We start from the raw sequence: 23,601 nt of genomic DNA on the forward strand, positions 1-23,601 counted from the left end.
GAAAACCGGGCACTGCTCATCACCTGCCTAGTACCATCCCTATGGAGAAACATGCTGGTGGCAACATCATGTCAGGGAGACTGGTCAGACTTAAGGGAAGGATGAATGCAGCCAAATACAGAGAGGTCCTTGAAGAAATCCTGCTCCAGAATGCCTGCCACCACAGACTGGGCTGACAGTTCATCTTTCAGTATAACAATGACCTGAAGTGTACAGCCAAAACAATGCTGGAGTGTCCATGGGACAAATCTCTGAGTGTCCTTTAGTGGCCCAGACTTCAAGACTTCATGACAACTGTGGGGAGACCTGATGATGGCAGTTCACAGAGACTTAACATCCAATCTAATGGTACTGCCCAAATCTAGGTGTGCAATGCTTGTAGAGACTTACCCAAGAAGATTCAAAGCTGAAATTGCTGCCATAGGGGCTTCTACAAAGTATGGGATTAAGGGTTTTTCGTACTTTTATAATTGAGAGATTTCTGTTGTTGATTTATAATAAATTTGTAAAACTTTTTCATAATGGGCCATTGCATGTTGATTGATGGACAAAAATGACAAATCTCTATATATAATCTTCATTTGGATCTTGATCTTTGTTTGTCCGCGAATGAATTAGAAGAAGAAGCACTAGATGGCAGTAGAGAGACAGCTAAAACACAGGCATTGCATTAAGAATCTCCTCCAGGCTTATACTACTGAAGACTGTAGTACGCCAGTCACACCTCAAAACACAGACATTCAAACTAAACAAATTGTTGTACTTTAAATTAACTAAAGAGATCTTCATTTAGATCTTGATCTTTGTCTGCGAATTCCACGCATGCGTAGACCACCTTCCAGTTTAGTACGTTGTTGTTATTCACGGATGTCAACAATGTGCCGGAATAACAAAAGGGGTGGTGGACAGTGTTACGCTGGTTAGCTCCAGAGGCCTGGTTAGAGAATGAGATTGCTGAAGATAAAAGGTACGTGCCTACGTAACATATGAATGAAAGAAAGACAGTTGGTAAAATGAATGACAACGTAACGGCACGTTCCGGAAATTACTATTGTTACGTTGTAGCCGGCGAGTGCTGCGCGTCTCACAGTTGTACCGTGGCTTGCTCACATCTCAGTGAAGTGATCCCTATTTATGCTTTAAAGAGTCTGGATACCTATGTGTCCCCCTTTTATAACCATTGATCCGTGTATATTACCTTACACTTTGGATTGCCACAAAACAACCTGTGAGATTGGAGAAAGGTTGAGAAAACATCATGAGAGGAAACGACAGTGTTGTGAAAACGAGATGGACTGTGAACGGACAGAAGCAGAAATGCTCCTACACCACCACATAATTACTATTCGGACAGTGATTCCGAGTAGGCCATTCCTATTGAATCAATGTCCAAGAGTTTTCTTTTGTAATTTTGTTTCCCTTATAAAAAATCATAATGTTGTACGACGAAGGGTCCAGTTTACGACTGGCAGCCGCGTTTAAACAGGGAGCCCGTCACAGACAACTTTAACACGTGCAACATAGTTGGGCGCACATGGCTAGTTTAAAATAAAGTGTAGGGGTCTGAATACTTTTTGCCGCCGCCTTTTGACAGCAATAAATGTTCTCCCCGTGTGTGTGTGGATGTTCTTCATAAAACCTCAAAGATGTTCAGTTTTGGGTAATAATTGACCCAAACCAGGAGCTGCGTGAGTGTGTCCTGGTCGGTTTTGTCAGATTCCTGATGCTACCTTGAAAAGGCTCTTATGGAGAGTTCATATAATGGATGGCTGGATTCTGCGAGTTTAAGGATCTGTTCCTGAAATGGGAAAGTTATTAAGAATAACTCTTTAATTTTGGGATCCATTCCACTTTCCATACATTTTCCATACATTTCTACTTGATTTTAAGTTTTGATGACTTCCTTCTTTCCTTTCTTGTCTTTTAGGTACTGTACTCCTCGGCACCAAGACTTTGATGACCTGGAGCGCAAATACTGGAAGAACTTGACTTTTGTTTCGCCGATTTATGGGGCGGATATCAGCGGATCTCTCTATGACAAAGTGAGTGTGGTTTTGGATTTTAAACCTTTATCATGACATAGCAATGGAGTACTTAACCATCTTTCTACTTTTTCTATTCATCTTGGAGATAACATGTTGTTTCATGCATCCTGGGATTTATCCCATGTTCAATCTCTATCTGTTTGGAGCTGGTACATTGTTCTTGTGTCTGCATTAATTTTTAGTAGTTACCCCAATTTACTCCCGCATTCCAGAGTCAAGCATGTTGGGTTAAGTGTCAGCTTTATTTTTTGTTTTTATTTCCAGCTCTTTTGGGGGGGAATTCCCAGGTGTTTCTTAGCCAGCTCAGAATTGTTATCCTTCTAGCGTGTCCTTCAACTCTGGGATGTTGGTGGGTTTTCTCACATGAACTGCTCGCTTCAGGTCCTTCCACAACATTTCTATTGGATTAAGGTCAGGACTTTGACTTGGCCATTCCAAAACTTTCACTTTATTCTTCTTTAACCATTCTTTGGTAGAACGACTTGTGTGCTTAGGGTCGTTGTCTTGCTGCATGACCCACCTTCTCTTGAGATTCAGTTCATGGACAGATGACCTGACATTTTCCTTTAAAATTCTCTGATATAATTCAGAATTCATTGTTCCATCAATGAAGGCAAGCCATCCTGGGCCAGATGCAGCAAAACAGGCCCAAACCATGATACCACCACCACCATGTTTCACAGATGGGATAAGGTTCTTATGCTGGAATGCAGTGTTTTCCTTTCTCCAAACATAACGCTTTTCATTTAAACCATAAAGTTCTATTTTGGTCTCATCCGTCCACAAAACATTCTTCCAGTAGCCTTATGGTTTGTCCACGTGATCTTTAGCAAACTGCAGACGAGCAGCAGTGTTTTTATTTGGAGAGCAGTGGCTTTCTCCTTGCAGCCCTGCCATGCACACCATTTTTGTTCAGTGTCCTCCTGTTGGTGGACACATGAACATTTGCCAATGTGAGAGAGGCCTTCAGTGGCTTAGAAGTTCCCCTGGGGTCCTTTGTGACCTCGCCGACTATTACACGCCTTGCTCTTGGAGTGATCTTTGTTGGTCGACCACTCCTGGGGAGGGTAGCAATGGTCTTGAATTTCCTCCATTTGTACCCAATCTGTCTGACTGTGGATTGGTGGAGTCCAAACTCCTTAGAGATGGTTTTGTAATCTTTCACTGTCAAACCAATAAAGCTACAGTGCCCTCTACAATTATTGGCAACCCTGATTAAGATGTGTTCTTAGGCATCAACAGCTCTTTTTGTGAGGTCCTCAGAATCTCCTTTGTTTGTACCATGTGAAGAGCAGACTTTGATAGATCCTGTTTTTAAAATAACACAGGGTGCCCACTCACACCTGATTGGCATCCCATTGACTGAAAACACCGGACTCGAATTTCACCTTTAAACTAACTGCTAATCTTAGAGGTTCACATACTTTTGCCACTCACAAATATGTAATATTCGATCATTTTCCTCAATCAGTAAATGTCCAAGTATAATATTTTTGTCACATCTGTTTAACTGGTTTCTCTTTATCTACTTTTAGGACTTGAGTGAAAATCTGGTGATGTTTTAGGTCATATTTATGCAGAAATATAGAAAATTCTAAAGGGTTCACAAACTTTCAAGTACAACTGTAAAAGGTCTGTTGCTGGGTGCTGTGGCTGCCAGTTCACCAGGAGTGCATCGCAATCTTCTTTGTACCTCTTGCCATTTTAAGTGGCGGTCCTCCAGGCGAACATTGCCACATCAGCCACACGAGTCTTTTCAGCACTGCGATCAGCTGGGGACTGATCGGCTGATGCTGGTAGCTCACATTCATTTTTGATAATTTGTATCAACCTCGGAGTCAGGCAAGTCATAGTCCAATTAAGTGATAATATGCAAAACATTGTCCACAAAGTTTTTTATGTTTATGCCCTTTTTGCTGTAGTTTGCTCCTTGCTACTCATGTGAGCACAGGGAAACACTGTCAAACCAATAAAGCTACAGTGCCCTCTACAATTATTGGCAACCCTGATTAAGATGTGTTCTTAGGCTTCTAATAATTTTTTTTCCCCCATAAAATATAGTCTCACAACACAAAAAAGTGAAAAATCCAACCTTTAATTGAAGTACATTTATTCATTGGGGAAAAAAAATCCCATATTATGAAATAATGTGAGCCACAATTATTAGCACCCCTGCTGCTAATATTTTGTATAACCCCCTTTTGCCAACAAGACAGCACTTAATCTTCTCCTATAACATTTCACAACGTTAGAGAATACAGAGACAGGGATTTTTGACCATTCCTCTTTGCACAAACTTTCTATGTCGTCCAGAGTCCTGGGTCCTCTCTTAGGCAGTCTCCTCTTCAGCTCACCCCACAGGTTTTCAATGGGATTGAGGTCTGGGGACTGAGATGGTCATGAGAGGAGCTTGATTTTGTGTCTGCTGAGCTATTTTGGTGTAGGTTTTGCCATATGTTTAAGGTCATTATCCTGCTGGAAGACCCAATGATGACACATCTTCAGCCTTCTGGCAGAGGCCACCAGATTTTGATTTAAAATGCCCTGGTATTTCAAAGAGTTCATGATGCCATGCACCCTAACAAGGTTCCTAGGGCCTCTGGAAGAGAAACAGCCCCATAGCATCACAGATACTCCACCATACTTTACAGTGGGCATGAAATGCTTTTCTGCATACTCATTCTTGGATTCACGCCAGACCTACTTAGTATACTTGTTGCCAAAATTTTCAATTTTAGTCTCATTTGACCAAAGCTCACGGTCCCAGTTGAAGCCCTCCAGTACTGCTTGGCAAACTCCAAATGTTTACGTTTGTGATTGTAGGTAAGAAAAGGCTTTAGCCATGCATGTCACCCAAACAGCTTGTTGGCATGAAGATAGCGTCTTATGGTTGTCTTGGAGACTTTGCGACCCCCCAACCCAAGATACCACTCTTTGGTGCAGTTCTCTAACAGTGAGCTTTGATGAATGTTTGACTTCTCTTACCATCCTCCTAATTGTGCGTGGTGGTCCTTGTTGGGTCCAGCCTTGTTTGTCACTGTTCTCGTTGTTTTACACTTCTTTATTATTCCTCTGACTGTCGGTCGGTACAGGCAGGTTTAGGTGAGAAGCCATTACCTGACTTATGAAGGTTGACACACATCTGCCTTACTTGAACGGCATGTTCTCCTGTCTTTCCCATGTTGAAGAGTGGCTAAGAGCAATAGGACTCTGTGTCATGCCATATTTATACCCCAGGGGCATAGGAAGTCATTAATTACTAATTAAAAGTTCCTATTTACTCTGATCAACTTTATAAACTAAACTAGAAATTACAAAAATGCTTCAATTACATTTATTTTATAGGAATTATTAGGGGTGTCAATAATTGTGGATTTCATGTAAAAAAAATGTATTTCTTAATGTGGGAGTTTTTCCCCAATGAATAAATATTCTTTAATTAAAGGTTGGATTTTTCTCTTTTTTTGTATTGTGAGCCTATATTTTTTTGGGGAAAAAAAATTTATTAGAAGCCTAAGAACACATCATAACCAGGGTTGCCAATAATTGTGGAGGGCGCTGTAACTTTCCTTCTAGCAAAGCGAGTCCAAATTAAAAGATAAAGGCAGGTTTTGTCACTGTTTACAGTTGATTTCCACCATCAACCCTCCTTTTGCCAAAAGTCGTCATCTACCATGAAAGAGTTATGGATGATTGCATTTTTAATGAATTTTTTTTTTCTATTTGCATTTGCCATCCCAACCTTTTCTGATTTGGGCTTGTATATGACCGGTAAATCATAAGAAAAAATAAAATGCAAACTTTAAAATTGGCTCTGCGGACCAGTACAGTGCCCACAGAAAAGCTGCCACCATTCCAATCTGCTTGTTGATTTCACTTTTCCTTCTTGTACTCATTAATAAGCTCCTAAGATTCCTGAACTCCTTGACTATGGGTGGTTGTTCCCCTTCACCTGTAGAGACCAATCCACTCTTCTCTGTGAGAGAACCATGACCACAGAGTTGATGGTCCTCATCCTTAACACTTCACACTCAGCAGCGAATCACTTGAGACAGATAAGGCAAAGCAAACATCATCATCTCCATTAAAGCATAACTTTGATATTTTTCAAGTCAAAGTTATTTCTTCACAGACATACTATATATGCTTTGCCAGGAAAAATTGTGTTCTAGAGGTAATCACTCTCTATAATTTAAAAAAAAAAAAATATATAATATATATATATATACAGTATATATGTGTATATACTGTGTGTGTGTGTGTATATATATATATATATATATATATATATATATAAAGAAGTGTGGGTAAGCTGTTGAACCCCATTTGCTTGCCATTTTTCTCCACAAATAAGGGACTCCCAGTAAGTGTGGGTCAGAAGTTCGCACTGTTTAAGTCCATGCCCTTTGTACACAACAATTACATGCTTTAGTGAAGTCCTCAGATCAGCCCAGCTACAGTCACTTGCGGCCTCTGGTGGAGCACCTAGAAGACCATCGAACTTGACTATAGAGGAATTAAATGGCATAACAAGGTTTACATTTGTGACCCTGCACATGTATGATTACTGGGGCGAGAGAGGGGTCTGCTGCGTTGGTCCAACCCTGTCTTCCCCTGCTTGTTCTCCCCTCGAACCTACGTTGTCCTGGAAATTAACTATTTTTTTCTAATTTGGTCAGTATTAGCAGTTTCTGTGTACCCTGGGTTTTTCAGGAATGTAACCCCCATGGATACAAAGTATTTTGCACTTTCTCTACTGTAGATCTGTGTATGTTTTCTGAGTTAGTCTTTGGACAAGAGCACTATATTAGAATAAGCTGTAATTGAATGGACTGGTGCCCTGTGCAGGGATTGTTCCTGCTGTGAAAGACTCCAATTTCCCCACCTTCCCATAAAAGTGGGTTTAGAACGGACTGGTGGAGCATCAAATATTGTGGCACTGGAGTCCGTTTTCTTTACAATTATCTTTATCAACAGAAAAAAGGAAGGAATGTTACATGACTGGTAAAAGCTGCATTCTTTGTGGCTATATTGCCATCTAGTGGCCATAAATGGTTTATTAAATAAGAATTGTGTTTTTTTTTTTTTTTTTGGTTGAGCCTGTAGTAAGACATCATAGATAGATAATTAATAAAGTATCTATCTATCTATCTATCTATCTATCTATCTATCTATCTATCTATCTATCTATCTATCTATTAGTAATTTAAAAACAATTCAGGTCACATCACTGCCACCCCTAGCCAGCCTGGGGCCCCGAGATAGATTCTTCTTGGAGGGCAACCCATAGATTTGGATTTCAGTGGTATTTAATGGAAATGATAAACCAATTGATTTGTTTCCTTTAAAAATGAAGACCTAATTAGTAGTAGTAATATAAATAATATTATGAAGACCTAATTAGTAGTAGTAATACTATTTATTATTATTATTATTAAAGCCTAATTAGTAGTAGTAATTTTATTTTTATTATGAAGACCTAGTTGGTAGTAGTAATATTATTATTATTATTATTATTATTATTATGAATGCCTAATTAGTAGTAGTGATTTTTTTATTAAGAAGGCATTACTTTATTCTCTCTCTCTCTGTGTATGTGTATATATATATATATATATATAATCCAACATCTGCATGTTCGTCTGACCGCTTTTCACGGTAGAAATACTTAACAGATTTAGATCGGGTTTTTTTTTTCTAGAATTTGCTTGAACATTTCGGTTGATTTCGCGATTTCCCTCATTTCGCTGAGAATCATAGTTCGCTTGCAGGACTGATATGTTCAGACAGACAGAGGCTGCAGGCCGAGAGGTGGGGGAAGCGTAACATCGGGAGTGGGGACACTGGCAGGGCCCTCCTCACTGTCCTGTTTCACTAATACGCAGGTGGAGCTGGCTTGTTATTAATAGTAATAATAATGGTCCAGCTGTTACTCCTTCTTTTATTGATATAAGCAAAAGTATCACTTGTAATGTGGTACATCAGGTTCCATTTCTGGCTTTCAGTATTTCAACTGGTGATTCACTATTTAGTTGAATGAATTCTGCTGGATCCACTTTATCGAAGCCCTTGAGAATTCTGAAGTCTTGGATTAGGTCCCCATGCAGCCAACGCTGGTCCATACTAAACAAGTTTAATTGTCTCCGCCTGTCACACTAAGACATGTCCTCAAGTCCCATGATGCACCAGGTTGCTTTTCTCTGCACAACTTCAAGTGCTGCTGTGTCTTTATTGTAGCGTGGTGACCAGAACTGCACACAATACTCGAGATGTGGCCTTACTAGTTAATGCCATAGTATGACTGTAATGTCCCTTGATTTATATGCAGCAGCTTTTATAACATAACTTAACATTTTATTTGTCTTTTTAACCACCTCTGCACATTGTTTAGCTTGTGCAAATTATGTATCAACATAAATCCTTAAATCCTTTTTAGGGATTGCATTCTGTAAGACTGCAGTTCTTATTTTGCCCACATCTAACACTTTCTCCACATGACACTTCAGGACTGCGTAAACACTTGAAAATGAAGAATGTCAAGTCTTTTTGAATTATTTTTCCCACCTCCTCACTATCTGCTATACCTTCCCCCCACCCCAACTTCAGCATCATCTACTAATGTTGTAAATTTTGTGACTTTACCAGAGTGTATGTGATTTTGTATACATTTGAAAAAGTAATGAGCCAAGGACAGACCCCTAAAGGCCATGCCACACTACAGGAAGTTTCCAGCATTTTTTTTAGTCACAGACTTCATTTACAATGGGAAGATAAAGTTTGTGAAAAATGTTGTGTTTACAGTGGATTCAGAAAGCATAAAGACCCCTTCACTTTCTGCATGATTTATTGTGTTGTAGATTTAATTTCAAGTGGATAAATTTGCCATTTTGCCCATTAGTCTACATTCAGTAACCAATAATGACAAAGTGATGACGTTTTCAGAAAGGTTTACCAATTTATTAAAAATCAGAAGCTGAAATCTCCCATTCATGAAACCACCCAGACCCTTCGTTCAGTGCTTTGTAGAAGCCCCTTTGTCAGCAACTTCAGTTTTATGTCTTCAAGGTTAAGTCTCTAAAAGGTTTGCACACCTGGATTTGGGCAGTTTATCCCATTTTTTTTTTTCCCTTCCAGATCCTCTCCAGCTTCATGAATTTAGACAGAAAGAATCTTTAAACAGCCATCCTCAGGTAACCCCATAGATGTTCTATGAGGTAAAGTTTGGGCTTTGGCTCGGCCACTCAAGGACACTTGAGATTTGTCCCGAAGCCACTCCATTTTTGTCTTGGCTGTATTCTTCAGGTCATTCATCGTTCTGAAAGATGAACCATCGCCCCAGTCCGAGTTTGTGTGCACTCTGAAGCAGGTTTTCTTCAAGGACCTCTCTGTATGTAGATGCATTCACCTTCTTCTCATTTGTGACCAGTCTTCCTGTCCCTTGTGTCGAGAAGCACCTTCATAACATGATGCTGCCACCACCACGCTTCACTGTAGTGATGGTATTAGGCAGGTGACAAGCAGTGCCTAGTCTTCGCCAGACATGCTGCTTGGAGTTCTGGTCATAGAGTTCAGTTATTGCCTCATCACATCAGAGAATCTTTCTGCTCCTGTTTTTACTGTCATTTCAACTGCCATTTGCTTTTTACTTTAAGAGTGTCTTCCATCTAGCCCCTCTGTCATAAACACATGATTGATGGAATGCTGCTGAGATACTCGCCCCATCTCATCAAAGCAGTTCTGAAGCTCAGTTAGGGTGACCGTTGGGTTCTTGGACAACTCCCAGACCAAAAGCCTTATTGCATGCTTACCCAGTTTGTTAGGATAGCCAACGCCAATGAAGAGTCCTGATGGTTCCAGACTTCTTCCACCTTACAACTACTGTGTCCTTCTGACAAGTTCTGCCATATCAGTAGGGGGAACTTGTGAAACTTTGTTAGAGTGACCATTGGGTTCTTGGACACCTCCCTGAATGACGTCTTTTCCTTTTGGCCAGACGGAGTCCAAACGTCTTCCATGTCACGATTCTTGAGACCAGTGTGCTACTGGGAAGCAGTCAAAGCTTTAGAAATGGTTTGATCCCCTCACCCAATTTGATCATAGAGGTCTTGGACTTCATGTTTTGGTGTTTGTCCTGACATGCGGCGTGAATTGCGTGACCTTCTCTACACAGGAACACGTCTAAACGATGCCCAATCAATTCAGTTTGCCACAGGTGAACTCCAGTCAAGTTCTAAAAACATCTCCAGGACAATTGGAGCAAACAGGAGGCACCCAGACACAATTTGGAAGGCCATGGGAAAGGGTCTGAATACTTCTAGGAACAAGAGTAATCCTTTCTGAAAACAAGTTTTCACTTTGTCATGGGTGTACATACAGTGCTATGGAAAAAGTAATTGCCCCCTTCCTGATTTCTTTGTCACACTTTAATGTTTCAGATCATCAAACAAATTTAAATATTAGACAACTATAACCCAAGTAAACGCAAAATGTACTTTTTAAGTGATGATTTTATTTATTAAGGAAAAAAACTATCCAAGCCTACATGGCCCTATGTGAAAAAGTAGTTGCCCCCTAAACCTAATAACTGGCTGTGCCACCCTTAGCAGCAAAAAAGGCGTTTGCGATAACTGGCAGTCTTTCACATCGCTGTGCAGGAATTTTGGCCAATTCTTCTTTGCAAAATTGTTGTAATTCAGCCACATTGGAGGGTTTCCGAGCATGAACCCCTTTTTTAAGGTCATGCCACAGCATCTCAATTGGGTTCAAGTCTGGACTTTGCCTAGTCCACTCCAAACCCTTCATTTTGTTTTTTAAGCCATCCAGATGTGGACTTGCTGGTGTGTTTGGATCATTTTCCTGCTGCAGAACCCAAGTGCACTTCAGCTTGAGGTCACGAACTGATGTCTGGACATTCTTCTTCAGGATGTTTTGGTAGAGAGCAGAATTCATGGTTCCATCAATCACAGCGAGTTGTCCATGTCCTGAAGCAGCAAAGCAGTCCCAGACCATCACACTACCACCACCATGTTTGACTGTTGATATGATGTTGTTTTTCTGAAATGCTGCGTTACTTTTATGTCCCAGAAGTCTTGGGGATCATCAAGTTGTTTTTTGGCAAAAGTGAGACGAGCCTTTATGTTCTTTTTTTGTCAGCAGTAGTTTTCACCTTGGAACTTGGAACATGCATGCCAGTCTCTTTTTTATGGTTGAGTCATGAACACTGACCTTAACTCAGGCAAGTGACGCCTGCAGTTCTTTAGATGTTGTTCTCGGTTCTTTTGTGACCCCTTGAAGTCGTCGCTGCACTCTTGGGGTAATTTTTGTAGGCCGGCCACTCCTGGGAAGGTTCACCACTGTTCCATGTTTTCTCCATTTGTGGATAATGGCTCTCATTGTGACTTGCTGGGAGTCCGAAAACTTTAGAAATGGCTTTGTAACCTTTTCCAGACTGATAGATGTCAATTACTTTGTTTCTCATCTTTTCCTGAATTTCTTTAGATCGCAGCATGATGGATGTCTTCCTTTTTGGGATCTTTTGGCCTTCTTCACTTTGTCTGACAGGTTCTGTTTAAGGTCTGGCAGTAATCAGGCCTGGGTGTGGATAGTGAGATTGAACTCAGCTTTCCAAAAAATGTGATTAACCGCAGTCACTTCATGATTTAACAAAGTGGGGGCAATTACTTTTTCACATAGGGCCATGTAGGTTTGGATAGTTTTTTTTTCCTTAATAAATAAAATCATCACTTAAAACTGTATTTTGTTTTTACTTGGGTTATCTTTGTCTAATATTTAAATTTGTTTGATGATCTGAAACATTTAAGTGTGACAAACATGCAAAAGTAAGAAATCAGGAAGGGGGCAAATACTTTATCATAGCACTGTAGATGGGCCAGTTGATGGGCAAATGTATCAATTTAATATTAAATCTACAACACAGTGAAGTGTGTATAAAGTGAAGGGGTCTACATATTTTCTTAGTCCACTGTATAAGTGTCTCAACAGTGATTAAATATAAATGTAAAATAAGCAGTGGTCTCCTGGAACGGATGAAAGTTCTCATCATTTACTTCTACCATCTCTAAGGTAATAAAGAACCGTCGTCTTTGTGTTGTAGGGAATTGATGAGTGGAATATTGGCAATCTGGATACTCTGTTGGACATGGTGGAGCAGGAGTGTGGCATCGTCATTGAAGGAGTCAACACCCCATATTTGTATTTTGGAATGTGGAAGACGACATTTGCCTGGCACACAGAGGACATGGACTTGTACAGCATTAACTACCTGCACTTCGGAGAGCCCAAGTCCTGGTGAGTTGCTGTTTTTGCGGTTCTACTGAGATGCCATTTACAGATCACAACAAGCAGGTGATGCCAGGTGGCAATTTCTGATTGAAAATTGTGATTTTTTGAATATTGTTTTCTCAAGGTAATGGAGGTGTAATTATGTTTGACATAGCAGTGTGATGATGACAGGACTGTTGATACTTATAGAGATGAATGCATTTTTATTTTTTATTTTTGCCGCTGCATTGTGTTTAAACTAAGGACAATTTAAGGTAAACGTGTTAGGGTTTCTTAGTGAATGTAGATTGGTCCTGTAAAAGTGTGTGTGACTGTGGCCTGCAATAGATGGACGTCATGTTCAGGCCCAGTTCCTGCCGGTGCCCAGTGCTGCCAGAGTTGCAACTATCTATCCATAACACTATGCAGATTAGAAAATGGATATACTGTATATCATATATACACGGTGCCCTCCATAATGTTTGGGACAAAGACACTTTTCTCATTGATTTACCCCTTTGCTCCTCAGTTCAGAATTACAAATCAATCGATTCAGACACAATGATTAAACTGCACATTGCAGGCTTTCGTTTAAGGGGATTTGTGTACATTTTGGTCACACAGCATTTTTCTACACAGTCCCACCCATTTCAGGACACCATGTTTGGACACAGCAATGGCAGGTCTGTTAAAGCCGTTGTCATATTTAGAATTTTGTTGTATATCCCTCACATGCAATGACTTCTTGAAATCTGCGTTTCACAGACATCACCAGGTGCTGAGGGACTTCTCTGGTGATGTTCTGCTGAGCCTCTCATACAGCCATCTTCAGCTCCAGCTTGTTTTGAGGGGCTTGTCCCCTTAAGTTTTCTCTTCAGCATATGGAAGGCCTGCTCAGTTGGGCTGAAATTAGGTGACTGGCTTGGCCATTCGAGAATTTTCAATTTTTTATTTAAAAAACTTCTGTGTTGCATCAGCAGTATGTTTGGCTCATCGTCTTGTTATAGGATGAAATACCGTCCAATGAGTTTGGAGGCATCTTTTGGAACATGAGCAGATTAGATGTTTCCGTACACCTCAGAATTCATTGTGCCGTCAGCAGTTGCATCATCAATGAGGAGAAGTGTGCCAGGACCTGTGGCAGCCATGCATGCCCAAGACATAACACCCCCAGCATGTTTAACAGATGAGGTGGTCTGCTTTGGATCTTGGGCAATTCCTTGTGGTCTCCACAGTTTTCTCTCACCATTACTCTGATGAGGTTCATGTTTGTCACGTATGTCCACAAGACCTTTTCCTAGAATTCTGCAGGCTCTTTGAAGTCCTTTGTCACAAACTGTCATCTGGCCATCCTGTTTTTGTGGTCTCCAAAGACATAACACCCCCAGCATGTTTAACAGATGAGGTGGTCTGCTTTGGATCTCGGGCAGTTCCTTGTGGTCTCCACAGTTTTCTCTCACCATTACTCTGATGAGGTTCATGTTTGTCATGTATGTCCACAAGACCTTTTCCTAGAATTCTGCAGGCTCTTTGAAGTCCTTTGTCACAAACTGTCATCTGGCCATCCTGTTTTTGTGGTCTCCATCTTGCAGTGTGTCCTCCTCTGTGTTTCTGTTCATGAAGTCTTCTGCTGATAGTCGTCTCTGACACATCGGCCCCCTGAAGACTGGTTCTGATCTGTCAGACAGGCTTTTGGGGTTTTTTCTTTACTAAAGTGAGGATTCTTCTGTCATCAGCAGGAGATCTTCCTTGGCCTACCATTCCCTTTGTGATTACTGAGCCCACCAGTGTGTTCTTGCTCCTTAATGATATTCCAGACAATTGATTTCGGTCATCCAATGGTTTTATTCTTGTTCTTCAGCCTCATGATAGCTTCTTTGTTCTCATGTTGAACGATGACCACTAAAGACTCCAAAGTGTAGAAGCAGGCTGAGGTATCTTATGAAGCCATAAAATCCACCTGAGGAATCACAAACACAATTGTCTCAAACATTATGCTGCCCTGAAATGGTGGACCGTGTAATAAAAGTGTTGTCATTAGTGCATGGTGTGACCAAAATGTGTGCAAAGACCCTTAAATGACAATCTGCTTTGTGCATTTCAATATCATTTGAATTGTTGACTAGATGGGTCACATAAACATGGTTCCCATGTTAGGTGGCAGCTTTCATAATTCTGTGGTGTCCTCTCTGGTCAGTGACACAGCTTCAATATGTAATTGCATCTTGACTGGGTTGATGAATCTGCCTGTCACCTGTGGTGGTGGTGGTGGTGGTGTTGTTGTCTAAGGCCGGAGTTATACTTCACGCGACGTGACGCATGCTGCAGCGGACGCTCCTGCTACGCAAGCGTTGTAGTGTTTATACTTGCGCGCGTACTTTACGTAAATCTGGAGGAATCCACCAGGTGGCAGCGCGAGATATTATCACGGTGAGAACAGGTTCGGCTTCCCTGTGTTGTGAATTGCCTGGAGCACTCATTAAATTCTGATGACACCTTACAGCAATATGTTTATTGATTAAATCCATCAATCCAGGGATATGTCCATTCCAGCAAGCATTGGGCACGAGTGAGCAACAATCCCTGGACGAGGCCTCAGCTCATCGCAAGGTGAATACAAGCACTCGCATACACTAGCGGCACCAAATCTGCATATCTTTGGAAGGAAACCGGAGCACAGTGTGGAATACAAGCAGGAAATACCAGCAACATAACTCCCTGCGAGACAGCAGTGCTATCGCTCCGCCACCGTGACACCCCCATGTGTGTAATTATTAACAGCATTCATTATTTAAACGAAATTATATGTAAAATGTAACGTACACACTTTAATGCATTTCATCTTGTGAAAAAAGTGATACCAAGTACAAATCTAAAGATTCTAAATGTGCAGAGAGTTGGAATATCATACATTTAATTTGTTCTGTGTGGTGATCTTTTGCTGCTTGCCGCTGCTGTCAGGTCCAAGAAGCTCGTAGCGATTAAAAACTGGGATGACGTTTACGACCGTCTGCATTAATGATAAAGTAAACTACGAGGTTAAAGTGGACATTTCGAGATTAAAGCCGAAATTTCCACTTTAATCACAAAATACACGTTTTCACCATGTCCTTTATTTTTTTCTCAGTGGCTCAAATACAGCGCTATACATTATGTTGCTGTTAAGTTGCAAAAAAAAAAAAAAAGACGGCGCAAAAGATGACATGTGAGACTTTTAAAATGTATCGTGTCATTACGATCGGGAATATGCGATGCTTGAATATAAAAGCACCACGAATGCATCTGTATGTCGGCATTTTACTTCACCACATCGAAGCATTCATCCCGTAAGATCTGCATAGAGGCTTTCTGTCACATGTAGATAGTAAACTGAGAGACTGACGTCACGTTCCGACTTTTAGCACACTGCGCCCACCGACTTTTTGCTGGTACTGCAACTCGCGCACACGTCGCGCTAATTTCTGAGGACCTGCTCAGAGGATGTGTGAAATGAATGCTGGGAACACGTGGCAGCCATGATGCGGGCGCGTACGCGTTCTGAGCGTGAAGTAGAAATGAGCCCTTATAATTAAATGACACAAATTTCACATCAGCAGCTGTACCCAAGCTTTTTGTTTTGTTTTTCCTGGTGGGTTGTCCGTTTTCTGCATAGTTCATCCATACTCAAAAGTAATGAGAGCTCTCTGGACAATTTAAATGCAATTAAAAATTTTGGTGAGAAGTTTAAATTTCGCTGGGCAAAGCAAAGTGGGAAGTTCAAAATGTAGACTTGCTTTGGTTCCAGTTTTTTTTTTTTGTGCCCACAAGGGGGAGCCATGATCTTAACATTTAGGTCTCAATCAAGTTATATCATAGCAATAATTAAAATATCTCCTGAAAATTGCCAGAAAATATAATTCATGTAGGCAGAGAGTGCCACTGGCGCAGATTTTTTCTTTTTGGTAATTTGTTTCTATTGCCAGGTCCTCATGCCTGTAGCCCACATTTTCATCCATTGCTTCCTAACTTAATGTGCCATTTATCGCCCTGCAAACCATTAAAGCCAATATGGTGAGCTTTCCGCGTTATAGGGTGATGTTTTATGGTGAACAAAGATCAAGATGGTCATCAAATAAATTAGTATGGAAGACCATTGACAAAACAGTCAAATTATGAAGGGGAAGTGGTGGGAATGTGGAGACTGAGGTGTGAGACTCAAGGCTCCTACACAAGTACTGCAGGGGTCAACTGAGTTATTAGTTAAAAAATAGTTCCTCTAATAGTTAGGGTCCTGCATGTTTATACAGGGTGGCCCATATTTATATTTATGACATTTCACAGGCTGTAGCATTTAAACTGCTGCACAAAAAGTATCGAAAATGGCATCTCTATGGTGTACCAGTGCGACAGCGGTTGAACGAAACATTCCCGCAACGCTGGATCGGCTAATGCAGGCCCGCGGAATGGCCGGCTTGGTCTCCCAATTTGACCCCATCAGACTTTTTCCTGTGGGTTTACCTAAAAGACAAAGTGTATCGACATAACTTCCACAATGTGGCTGAGGTACATGAAGTTATCACAGAAGATTTTCAGAGGATACCAGTACAGATATGCCAAGCCGAAGCCACTTGTGTCAATGTTGCCCTTTGTCTTCAGGCGTGTATTGGGATGGCACATTGGTGGACCACGCCATGGAGAACAGGGTATGAAAAAACATTGAAGGTTCTTAATGTTCATGTTCCATTATGTTACTTGATAATAACATTGGTAGTTTCCTGACAATAATACCTTTTCAATCAGATACTTAAATATGGGCCGCCCTGTAGATGCACTTGCAGAACCCTTTGGAATTTCCTCTACTTGAGTATTGATTACTAACAAAATGTGGTCTGGTCATCATGAAAGTCGCAATTCTAGACAAACACAGTCCTGACTGAGCTAGTAACACACACCATGAAGACAGTCATGTCTTTATCGAGTACATTGAATCATCGTTCACAGTGCCAGGCTGAAAGAAGTCAATAGCCCCTTCATTTTAAAAAACTTGTAGATCCTCTTTTAGCAGCAGCAGCCTCCTCCAAATGTTTCCTGAAGCCTCTTAGAACAGGGGTCTTCAACACGTCACTCGTGAGCTAACGGTAGCTCGCAAACCCATTTCCAAGTAGCTTGCCAAAGGGTTAATGAATCCTACATAAATTTGAAAACTTGATTAGTCAAAATAGGGGTGGGTGATCTTTCCAAAAAAAATCATATCACGATCCTTCTAACACAAAATCACGATCCACAATCTGAATTACAATCTCTCTTTTCAGTGTGGCATACAGTGGGTACGGAAAGTATTCAGACCCCCTTCAATTTTTCACTCTTTGTTATATTGCAGCCATTTGCTAAAATCATTTCAATTATTTTTTCCCTCATTAATGTACACACAGCACCCCATATTGACAGACAAAAAAAAGAATTTTTGAAATTGTTGCAGATTTATTAAAACAGACAAACTGAAATATCACCTGGTCCTAAGTATTCAGACCCTTTGCTCAGTATTTAGTAGAAGCCCCCTTTTGAGCTCATACAGCCAGGAGTCTTCTTGGGAAAGATGCAACAAGTTTTTCACACCTGGATTTGGGGATCCTCTGCCATTCCTCCTTGCAGATCCTCTCCAGTTCTGTCAGGTTGGATGGTAAACGTTGGTGGACAGCCATTTTTAGGTCTCTCCAGAGATGCTCAATTGGGTTTAAGTCAGGGCTCTGGCTGGGCCATTCAAGAACAGTCACAGAGTTGTTGTGAAGCCACTCCTTCGTTATTTTAGCTGTGTGCTTAGGGTCATTGTCTTGTTGGAAGGTAAACCTTCGGCCCAGTCTGAGGTCCTTAGCACTCTGGAGAAGGTTTTTGTTCAGGATATCCCTGTACTTGGCCCCATTCATCTTTCTCTCGATTGCAACCAGTCGTCCTGTCCCTGCAGCTGAAAAACACCCCCACAGCATGATGCTGCCACCGCCATGCTTCACTGTGGGGACTGTATTGTGTGACGCTATAGCCTCACCGTAATGCTGATACCTGGTGGATTAAATGGATATGGGGCAGGACTATCAAAGTTTTAAGTGTGAACAATATATCAGCAAGTTTACCACGGGGGAAAGATTTTTTTTTCCTTTTTATTTAGGATTTTTGGGCTTACCCTCCGGTTGTTTAGTTTATTTTCTAGATGTTTTACCATTTGGTTCTATTGCGCGTGTTGCGTGTAATCGATCTTTTTTTTTCCCCGTTTAACAAGGGCACAGACGCTAAATGCAGTCACAGGTGCCTGGGAAGATCAAACGACAGCTATAGGGGGAGTCCAAGTTGCGTTAGTAGTGTGCGTGTATCGTAATGTTCAAGTTTGTTTATTAGTAATCTCGAGGTTAGGTATAAATGTGGTGTGTTGTTGTTTATTGTTTTATGTAGATGTGGTTGTTGTTGGCTATTTTTGATTTGTACTAGCAGTGTACGATTTCCCCCCGTCAGGACTTAAATGGTTCCTTCCTATGATTAGGTAAGCTGATCCTGGCAATGGAAAAGGCTTTAAATACTGTGGCGGCAAGAAGGGAGAAAAAAAGTAAAGGGAGAAGAAGTAGGTAGTGCGAGGGACGCCAGCCTAAGAGGTGCCTAGTGGCTGAGCTGTTGGTTGCTGTAAAGGACCAAAAAGAAACGACTCCTGAGATTTTTTTTGGAGGAGTTGTACTGGTGACCTGGACTGAAACAGAGTCTAGTTTTTGGTATTATTTTAAGGCTGCCCTGGACTTTTCATGAACGAGAATTGATGATATTAGGGTAAGAGCCTTGGTGTTTCCCAATTTCTATTTTTTGTTTTTTTTTTCTTTCTTTATAATTTGATTGTGTCTTATCACTGGATTATTTATACAATTTTTGTTCATTTTTTTTTTTTGTTCTTTTTTCTTTCAACAACTTTATTTTTATTCCATCGTGGTATAAATAAATTACCTGCTGTTTTGAACATCTGCCTCTCTTGAGCCTCTCTTGTTACTCCCTCAGTCCTGTTCGGTCCCAAACTACTAGCAGGCCATCTGCTTTAGTAGACGGCTTGTGACATATTGGACAAGTGATGAGCAGTGCCTGGTTGTCTCCACACATACCGCTTAGAAGTAAGGCCAAAAAGTTCTATCTTGGTCTCTTTAGACCAGAGAATCTTATTTCTCACCATCTCAGAGTCCTTCAGGTGTCTTTAAGCAAACTCCTTGCGGGCTGTCATGTGTCTTGCCTCTCCTCAGTGTGTGGAGACAACGTTTGGTCAGACTGACAGACATTGGATTTTATATATTATATATTAGTAAACCTTCAACATAATGTGCAGTTAAAATCTCAAAAGCATTCTCAGCATTTCTGGAGCTTAGGAGAGCCAGATAACTAGAAGAATCTTCACCAAGCAGCTCTGAAAATATCTGCTTCATTTGGGTCTCCATACCTCTGTGAGTCTGACATGAATGTCATGAAGTCAAAGTTCAGAACAAGACTGACGGACGAACATTTAAATGACTCCATAAGAGTGAACCTCAGTGGCTCCACTCCACCAGACACCTCAGTGCCAGTCACCTGACTAACTAAACATCACACATCACACATGTAACTGGACCTGTGAATAAAGTGACACGGTGACATGTGACAAAACGACAAATGAAGAAGTCATATCTGTGGATTTGGAATTGCATTGTTTTGTTTTGACAGCATTCATGTTTTAATTCAATAATGTGAGATACAAGAGAAAAACCATACAGACGTACAAAATGGACTTCTAGGTGAACTCAATGTTTTTTGTGATGTTTTAATGCAAAATGTGAGTTGTGGACACCAACATTTTGTAAATGTTCATGCAAAACAAGCTTACTCAGTTTGTTTGGGTTGAAATAAGCGATGAGAATAAACGATAGAAAACATGATCAGCTCTCGGCCATTTTCATTTTGTAAAAGTAGCTCTCAGAGGAAAAAAGGTTGGAGACCCCTGGATAAGATGATTTGCACAATGTTGAGGATGAATTTTAGACAGTTCCTCACTACAAATCTGTTTCACGTCATCAGTATTTCTGCTCTTCAGGTCATGCCACAGCATCTCAGTTGGGTTAAGGTAAGGACACTGATATTAGAATATTTTAGAAATTTAGAATGCTTTGGATGACAACAGGCCATTCAATCCAACAAAGACCACCAGTCCAACCCATTGAGTTCTTCATGAATGAATCACATTGTCGAGTTTTAAAGGTCTCTACAGTCGTCCTGTCTACCCCATTACTTGGTCTCTTATGTGTCTGGGGTTCTCTGTGTAAAGAACAACTTCCTAATGTTTGTGTGAAATTTACCCTTAACAAGTTTCCAACTGTGTCCCCGTATTCTTCATGAACTTATTTTAAAGTCTCCGTCTCGATCCACTGGACTAATTCCCTTCATCATTTTAAACACTTCAGTCAGGTCTCCTCTTAATCTTCTTTAAAGGCTCAGCTCTTTGAATCTTTCATCATCCCCTGTAGCCCTGAATCAGCCTAGTCGCTCTTCTATGGACCTTCTCTTATGCTGTTATGTCCTTTTTGTAGCCTGGAGACCACAACTGCACCCAGGACTCCAGATGAGGCCTCACCAGTGTGTTATAAAGCTTGAGCAGAACCTCCTGTGACTTGTACTCCACACCTCAAGGCGCTATATAACCTGACATTCTGTTAGCCTTCTTAATGGCTTCTCAACACTGTCTGGAAGCCAATAGCTTAGAGTCTACTATGACTCCTAAGTCCTTTTCAGAAGAGAGGGAGAGAGACGGGTTACATGCACACACTGGTACAACGCATTGTCGCACTCTCCCCACAACAAACCAACTCAGGATCCAGATTAGGACCTGAGTGCTTCCATGCAATGGGTGACACTAGTTCAGATGGAGTGGAACCAGTGTGAGATTTATTTATGGTGGTTGGAGTGCCACTTCTGCCATCAACCCCCAAGATTTTCCCTGCAGGTTGGAGGGCCTAAATGCAAGGCTGGATGCAAATTAAAGTCATACCCAGGACGGAGCAATTACAGGTTAAGGACCTTGCTCGAGGGCCCAATAAGGTGGACACTCAATTTTCAGACCTCACATTATTATTTCCTATTTGTAATACTTTACATTTACTGACATTAAATTTTATTGTCCACAAATCTGTCCATGCCTGTCTGTCCTCCAAGCCCCTCTGAGATGTTTCGATGGATTTTCAATTATCTGCCAGTCCACCTAGCTTGGTATCATCTGCAAACTTAACCAACTTGTTATTCATTTTAGTTCCAGCGTTACAGCACCCTGAGCTGCAAAATGGCACTCGAGGTGATGTTTTGTAGTTTTACTGATGCTGATGCTAAGGCTTCACCACAAAGATAATAGTAATGTTCAAAGTAGTAGAGGAAGAAGAAGAAGGTAGGGTATTGTGCTAAACTGTACGTAACTGTTGCCACTTTGCAACAACATCAAGAATAATACTGAGATGGAAAGACATTCACACCAAATGAGAGTAACAGGCACATTTATTTAACAATGAATGATCCACAGCCGTATGTCCGGAAAAATCATCTTCTTGCTGTTATGGCCACTCATGAAATAACAACAATATTAATTCCAGGGGGAACATCCTGCAGAAACATACAAATCAAGAATACAGACTCGCAGGATAAATATTACAGCCAATCAATCAATCTATGAATAAAAATCAATTTAACAAGTATATCAAGTGGAAGCATTGAATGGCCTAATAGCACTGGGTAGAAAAGACCCCCAGATTTTCTTCTTAGCACACTGTGGTGGAGTGAGCCTGTAGCTAAAAGTGCTCTAAGAAAGTGCCTCCTGGGGGAGATTTTCCATGATGGCATCCAATTTTCCCACCATCCTGTTTTGCCACAACAGCTTTCGGTGTATCCAGAGTTTCACGTCTGATGGCGCAGGCTTTCCTGAGAAGTTTATTCAGCATTGTGCTTCTTTTGTGCTCCAGTTGCTTACCCCAGAACACCACACTGGTAGAACATTTCCAGCAACTTGCTGCACACATACGAAGACCTGAGTCTCTTCAGCAAGTCCAGTTTGCTCTGGTCCTTCTTGCCAGTGTCCTAGTATTGTCAGACCAATTCAGTTTGTTGTTCATGTGAACCCCTAGGTACTTGTAGTTCTGCACCACTTCCATGTCCTCCCTCTGAATGGTGAGTGGTCTTGGAGGCTTCTTGGTATACCTGAAGTTCGTCACTAGTTTTTTTTTTGTCTTGCTGATATTGTGTTGCAGGTTATTGTCCTGCTTTTCCACAACATCTTCCAGTGCATCCAGGATTTTCCCTGCAGTATGATGGAGCAGGCCTTCCTGATAAGTTTGTTCAGGCCTTGTGAGCTCCGGTTGTTTCCCCAGGTTAAAACACCACTGCAGTGTAGGACACCACACTGGTAGAACATTTCCAGCAGATAGCTACACACATCAAAAAAAAAAGTCTCCTTAGCAGGTCCATTCTGCTCTGGCCCTTCTTGCCCAGCGCCATTGTGGTATCAGACCAGCCCAGTTTTGTTATTTATGTGAACCCCCAGGTACTTGTAGTTTGTCACCACTTCCATGTCCTCCCTGAGATGGTGACTGGTCTCAGAGACTCCTTGGCACGTCGAAAGTCCATCACCAATCCATTTGTCTTGCTGAAGTTGAGTTGCAAGTTGTTGTCCCTGCACCACAAGACAAAGTCCTCTACAGCCTTCCTGTACTGTGACTCATCTCTGTTATTAATGCAGTCTATGATGGATGAGTCATCTGGAAAATTCCTGTAGTTGGCTTGTATTGTGTTAGACATCTGCTGTGTAGAAGACTGAACGGGATGGGAGGCAGGGCAGTTCCCTGAGGTACTCTAGTATCACACACCACCATTTCTGATGCACAGTCTCTCAGCTTCACAAACTGCGCTCTGCTGGTCAGGTAGTCAATGATCCAGGAGATTGTGGGGGCATCAGGATTCAAAGCCCTAAGCTTTTTCTCCAGTCAGTGAGGCAGAATGGTGTTAAAAGCACTGGAACAAATCAGGAATGGTATACTCAGATATGGGGATGGATATTTGAGGAGGAAACCAAAAAACAATGATTATATTTTTATATTATGCACACAAGACTCATCAACAACTAATCAAATCAGTAATATATTGTACAATGATTATAAAAGTAAAGTTGAATAAATCGGACTCAGCAGCTGCATGAATAAAAGGTGACGTAACACTTCTGGTTAGCGGAAATAGCCCAAAAGTGTTGTACCTAATACTTCTATAC

At 41.2% G+C, this 23,601-nt stretch overlaps 1 protein-coding gene across 4 annotated transcripts in view; it reads left to right on the top strand.

Moving 5' to 3' along the window:
* kdm4b (lysine (K)-specific demethylase 4B) overlaps window positions 1-23,601 on the top strand; it is a 325,841-nt gene that overhangs the window by 83,563 nt on the left and 218,677 nt on the right. For all 4 annotated transcript variants that reach the window (XM_039767103.1, XM_039767104.1, XM_039767105.1 and 1 more), the window contains exons 4-5: window positions 1,928-2,042; window positions 12,160-12,353. In XM_039767103.1, the coding sequence (XP_039623037.1) occupies window positions 1,928-2,042; window positions 12,160-12,353 (309 nt within the window). The remainder of the gene's footprint in view (window positions 1-1,927; window positions 2,043-12,159; window positions 12,354-23,601) is intronic.

Source organism: Polypterus senegalus, chromosome 10, assembly GCF_016835505.1.
Source record: "Polypterus senegalus isolate Bchr_013 chromosome 10, ASM1683550v1, whole genome shotgun sequence".
NCBI classification, from domain to species: Eukaryota; Metazoa; Chordata; class Cladistia; order Polypteriformes; family Polypteridae; genus Polypterus; species Polypterus senegalus.